The following is a 6,003-nucleotide window of genomic DNA, read 5'->3' as shown; positions in this document are numbered from 1 at the left end:
GTAGATTTACGCTCTATAACCCTAGTTTAGATCGTAGTGTAATTGATTATTAAGCTTGTACAGTCGGTGATTGCCTTATGTGTTGCTGTACCTATCTCCTAGATTCGGAATATGAATTGTTCGCTGTACTATGTTTACTTGTATGTTGGCAGATTAATTCACTTGAACATGCTGATTTCCTTGTGCAACAATCATTTCTTGGTGTTCTGGGCTGTGTGGTGCTTTCAATTGAAAATTTGTAAGCATGCACATAGTGAAAACCAGCATAATCATATGCCTGCAAAACCAAATCTAATAGCAAATTGAGCCTGCTTAGTAAATGCGTTATCCAGGGTCCAGATGTGAATGATAGAGTTGTGAGATTTATGACCATCATGGATTAATGTCACACATTATAGGGCTAGCCATAGAGGGCCTATTTAATTCACTAACTATGGTTCTTGAAAGACATTGTTGTAAGATAGAAAATGAACATCTTTTGTATCAGGGTATTTAGGGGTTTTATTTACTGTTAGGCTGTTGCAGATCTCTAGTTCTGCTAGGTGACAGATCTATGTTTTTTAATAGTTGACACTGTTGCAGTACTCTAGTTCTGCTATTTTTCAATGATTGTTCTTGTCCCACTTTGCCCCTCTTTTTTGCATGCCTTAATATATGTTTTTCATTGTTGACACTGTTGCAGTGCTCTAGTTTCACTATTTTTCAATGATTGTTATTGTTCCACTTTGCCTCTCTTTTTTGCATGCCTAAATATAACGAAGCAATCACCAGTACTGTATTAATTCTTCAACTGTGTATTTGTTAAATAGGTAACTTGGATGAAAAGGTCTCGGAGAGGGTTTTGTATGAGATTCTTATTCAGGTAGGTCGTGTAGTAGACTTGCACATACCCCGTGACAAGGAAACTAGTCGACCCAAAGGTTTTGCTTTTGCTGAGTATGAAACAGAGGAGATTGCCCAGTATGCTGTTAGGCTGTTTTCTGGCCTTGTTCGGCTTCACAATAGAACACTTAAATTTGCGGTGCGTTTCCTTTTTCTCCCTGGTTATCTAATTTGTTGTAGTATAGATTGCAGTGTGTTGTTCTTATGGTATAGTGAGTTATATTATCTGTGAATAGTTGATTCTGGCTCCAACCCAATAGCTGAGGTTCTTGCCATTACTAGATTTCAATTTATATATTTTAATATTTATTTACGAAGCAGTAGTAAAAGACACAACCCTGAGATTATGCCCTTTATTTTTGACAGATCTCTGGGCAAGACAAGGCCTCTTCAAATGTCAATGTTCCTGTAACACCTAAAATGAACCCACTACCAAATCCACCTCAACCAATGAGATTTGGTGATACTCCTGTGTCACAACATAGAGTGGTAAATGGTAGGATTGCAGGCTATGGTGTTTCTCCAAATCATTCTTATGATTTCCATTCCCAAGGTGAGAGAGTTTCTTTGGCCATATGAAATATTTCATGTGAATTTTGTATTAAATCTGATGATTCCTTTTTTTCTCCAGCATCAAGTGGGGTAGCAAGTAGAGGATTAAGTGATGGTACATATGATTATAGTAGACGTGTATTTGGTTCTGTTCTGAATGATGTTAGCCGTCGAGCTGACAGACAACCAGTTCCATACCCGTCCTACTAGCATACTGAGCTCCAATGAATGAAACATCGGCCAGTGCAGCCATTGTTGTCTCAGCCCTTCCGTAGGGTCATCTGGGTCCTTGCCATTACATCCATGTAAATATGGCTTATGGTAGTGAATGTGCGTGTCTGTCTGGTTGTTCTGTTGTTTTCTGCATGGTATGGAGGCCTGTCGCTGATGGTTAGGTTCCATGCCTTATCTTCCTGATGGGATATTGCCTCCACTAATGTTGCTGTAGTACTTTCCCTAGTCATAGGGATGGGGTTACAGTATTCTCAGTTCAAAATATGTGAACTAGTATGTTATTTGTTGTTTGTCATGTGAGTTGGATCTGTATTATGTTGGGACATGAATGGGTAAAAAACCCTACAAATCTGCCATCTATCTTTAAACTTATCTATAATTGCTTGTTGTTGATGACTTGTTTGCTTGAGCAGTATTTGTATGGCAGCCATGTGCATCCATCCTCACTTTGGATCCAGCATTGGCTACCTCTTGCTCTCGAGCAATCGAGCTGTACATTTTCGGTTACTTGCTGCTGAGGTGCAACAACTGTGATTTCCTGGTATGGTTTGCTGTTCTTGTTGGCTGTACGAGGGCAAGTTTTGCTACTTGATTTTTCAACCGGTACCATTTGTAATATTCATTGGTGGTGCATTTGCCGAGTTACAAATGTGTCGGTGACCCGTTTTTACTCTGAGAATTTCACAACATATATCAGAACCATCTGCTAGTCACTCATCATTCATAATGATAAGAGCTGTGCCATTGAGCCAGTTGGTCTGAAACCACTGAAGATGTTAGCCCTGTTAGCTTGTGTAGCTTGTTTATGGAGGAACCCCTGAAATTCATGTAGAATTTATCGAGTCATGAAGGACTGCGGTGTATTTGGGGTGTGGAACTCAATGGTTAATATGGCTATACATGCTGCCTATGTTGGGCATCGTATAGTTCATTTCTGACAATTATAAAATTATGTGTCACCTGTTGTGGCTTACTTATACTCCTATTTCTTTTCCTGCACGAACTCTGTTTTTCCTATTTACCTATTGGTATGCAGAGGAACTGCAGAAGCGCGCCTCAGTTACTTCACTGGCGATTGTTTCACCTCACCAAGGCAGTGATGATGTCTGTTGGCAATGCGCTGAACTTCCTGGTGGTACTTCTTTCTTTTCTTTCTATGAGCTCCTTTATACTGTTAACCCTAAATATGCATCGAAAGTGTGGAGCTGCATCCATTCTAGATGTGCCTGTTATTGTAGACGAAACTGGTGACCGCTTCATATCTGGGGAGGTGGTGGTGATGCATCTGCTGTTAGAAATGAGTTTGACATGCCATCCGCTGCTTACAGTGCTGAGTTCAAAATCATGATGTTCATGGAAGGACCAGCCGAACTGCTCGGGATGGATGGAGGTACCAGTGATTATCTTATCAGATTATACCACATCCTTCTCAATGTTATCAGAATCGGGGCAGTGATATGATCAGATGCACGAGCCTTGTTCAAGAGCGTCTGAGCTGCAGCTGCAGGAAAGCTTATAGGGTGAGCCATACCATACGTTGGCAAACTTTGCATGTTGTATAAGTAGGTTCGAAAGTCCTTTTGAGTCATTTAGTGTGAATAAACTTTATTTGGTGAAGTGAAATCTCTCTTTCCTCGCACGAAAAGGGAAGTGAGCTGAACCTATTCGTGCTTTTACTCTTTCGTGTTTTGTTTGGAACCCCATGTAGCCTCGGTCAGCTATAATCGAATGATATGACAAGTGATACTCTTTCTTGTTTTGTTTAGCAGGCCAAATCCACAAAGTAGTCCTTGGCAAATCATGCGCTGTTTTCTTTGTTGGCCTACATCGCCCTGCACTCGTCTCCAATGCAGTGCAAAATGAACACCCCAAATGAACCCTCTGCGGACAGTAGTATCCATCGATCCCAAATTCGACCATACTCCTCGAAAGTGGCCTTTGTCTCAAGCTTTCTCTCCCCGAGCTTCAATTTCTTCATTGGCACATGTTTCACCCAGATGGGCTCCCCTCGAGCTTCATAAAAAATGTGTCATGAGTCCTTTGGTACATTACAGTAGCATGTGCGGGCTACACAATGACATCAAGTTGCAACATTAAAGTGAACCAAAGAATTGATCAACACATAGACTAATAAGAAGCAAAACTCATGATCTCCATGATTGATGCACCCGTTGGCCAGATTCTTTCCACTTGTATAATGACAATGCAATAATTCATGACGACATTTAAATTGATGTATGATCGATGGAGCAGCGACTTCGATCATGGATCACATTCAAATTATAGGGCGTGTATTGCTTGTGCTCATGAAACCAAGAATGCACCTATTTACAAAAATACCATGCCCTTTTGCTTTATGCCTACAAATTCCACACTTGTGGCCAACCATGCGTCGCACAACAATGCATTCTCCATCACTGAGTACGCTGCCATCTTGCTTGCTTCATATTAGACATTCGGCCAAACACCTGTCGGGCATCGTGTCTTCCACGGACTGCGTCATCTCTGGGCAGACGATACCTGGGCCGCGGAAGGATCCGGGGTGCAACGACGGTGAAGTACAATGCGCCTGGGAGGACGAGCGGCGGTCCATCAAGAATTGGGGGATGACTGGAGTGGTGTAGAGAGTGCGGCGGTCTTGGTGGATGCGGATAAAGAGTAAGAGGGAAGGGACAAAGTGAGAGAAAAGGGCTTCGGGTGAAGGGTTTTGGGTGGGCTGGGTTTGTCAAAGTCTGACGTAGCTGAACCCATTCGTGCTTTTACTCTTTCGTGTTTTGTTTGGAACCCCATGTAGCCTCAGTCAGCTATAATCGAATGATACGACAAGTGATACTCTTTCTTGTTTCGTTTAGCAGGCCAAATCCACAAAGTAGTCCTTGGCAAATCATGCGTTGTTTTCTTTGTTGGCCTACATCGCCCTGCACTCGTCTCCAATGCAGTGCAAAATGAACACCCCAAATGAACGCTCTGCGGACAGTAGTATCCATCGATCCCAAATTCGACCATACTCCTCGAAAGTGGCCTTCGTCTCAAGCTTTCTCTCCCCGAGCTTCAATTTCTTCATTGGCACATGTTCACCCAGATGGGCTCCCCTCGAGCTTCATAAAAAATGCGTCATGAGTCCTTTGGTACATTACAGTAGCGTGTGCGGGCTACACATGACATCAAGGTGCAACATTAAAGTGAACCAAAGAATTGATCAACACATAGACTAATAAGAAGCAAAACTCATGATCTCCATGATTGATGCACCCGTTGGCCAGATTCTTTCCACTTGTACAATGACAATGCAATAATTCATGACGACATTTAAATTGATGTATGATCGATGGAGCAGCGACTTCGATCATGGATCACATTCAAATTATAGGGCGTGTAGTGCTTGTGCTCATGAAACCAAGAATGCACCTATTTTCAAAAATATCATGCCCTTTTGCTTTATGCCTACAAATTCCACACTTGTGGCCAACCATGCGTCGCACAACAATGCATTCTCCATCACTGAGTACGCTGCCATCTTGCTTGCTTCATATTAGAGAAGAAAGTAAAAAAAATCTCAATGGCATTTGGCCAAACACCTGTCGGGCATGGTGTCTTCCACGGACTGCGTCATCTCTAGGCAGACGATACCTGGGCCGCGGAAGGATCCGGGGTGCAACGAGGGTGAAGTACAATGCGCCTGGGAGGACGAGCGGCGGTCCATCAAGAATTGGGGGATGACTGGAGTGGTGTAGAGGCTGCGGCGGTCTTGGTGGATGCGGATAAAGAGTAAGAGGGAAGGGACAAAGTGGGAGAAAAGGGCTTCGGGTGAAGGGTTTTGGATGGGCTGGGTTTGTCAAAGTCTGACGTAGCCATCTTCATCACTGAGTACGCTGCCATCTTGCTTGCTTCATATTAGAGAAGAAAGTAAAAAAAATCTCAATGGCATTTGGCCAAACACCTGTCGGGCATGGTGTCTTCCACGGACTGCGTCATCTCTGGGCAGACGATACCTGGGCCGCGGAAGGATCCGGGGTGCAACGACGGTGAAGTACAATGCGCCTGGGAGGACGAGCGGCGGTCCATCAAGAATTGGGGGATGACTGGAGTGGTGTAGAGAGTGCGGCGGTCTTGGTGGATGCGGATAAAGAGTAAGAGGGAAGGGACAAAGTGAGAGAAAAGGGCTTCGGGTGAAGGGTTTTGGGTGGGCTGGGTTTGTCAAAGTCTGACGTAGCTGAACCCATTCGTGCTTTTACTCTTTCATGTTTTGTTTGGAACCCCATGTAGCCTCAGTCAGCTATAATCGAATGATACGACAAGTGATACTCTTTCTTGTTTCATTTAGCAGGCCAAATC

General features: G+C 43.4%; 1 protein-coding gene across 2 annotated transcripts in view; it reads left to right on the top strand.

The window, feature by feature from the left end:
- Positions 1-3,397, top strand: part of LOC119280407 (RNA-binding protein 7-like) — a 4,078-nt gene extending 681 nt beyond the window's left edge. The window contains exons 2-5 of one of the 2 annotated variants that reach the window (XR_005138077.1): positions 810-1,021; positions 1,249-1,435; positions 1,514-2,803; positions 2,907-3,397. Coding sequence is in view for 1 of the 2 variants with exons in the window: in XM_037561268.1 (XP_037417165.1) it covers positions 810-1,021; positions 1,249-1,435; positions 1,514-1,644 (530 nt within the window). In the remaining variant the exon portion in view is untranslated. Of the gene's footprint in view, positions 1-809; positions 1,022-1,248; positions 1,436-1,513 lie in introns of both variants that reach the window. The other variant, XM_037561268.1, reaches the window with a different exon arrangement.
- The last annotated feature ends 2,606 nt before the right edge of the window (positions 3,398-6,003 follow it).

The sequence above is a fragment of the Triticum dicoccoides genome, chromosome 1A (assembly GCF_002162155.2).
Source record: "Triticum dicoccoides isolate Atlit2015 ecotype Zavitan chromosome 1A, WEW_v2.0, whole genome shotgun sequence".
Classification (NCBI taxonomy): domain Eukaryota; kingdom Viridiplantae; phylum Streptophyta; class Magnoliopsida; order Poales; family Poaceae; genus Triticum; species Triticum dicoccoides.
Note: the sequence above shows the minus strand (reverse complement) of the source record. Positions and strands in the feature narration are given on the sequence as shown.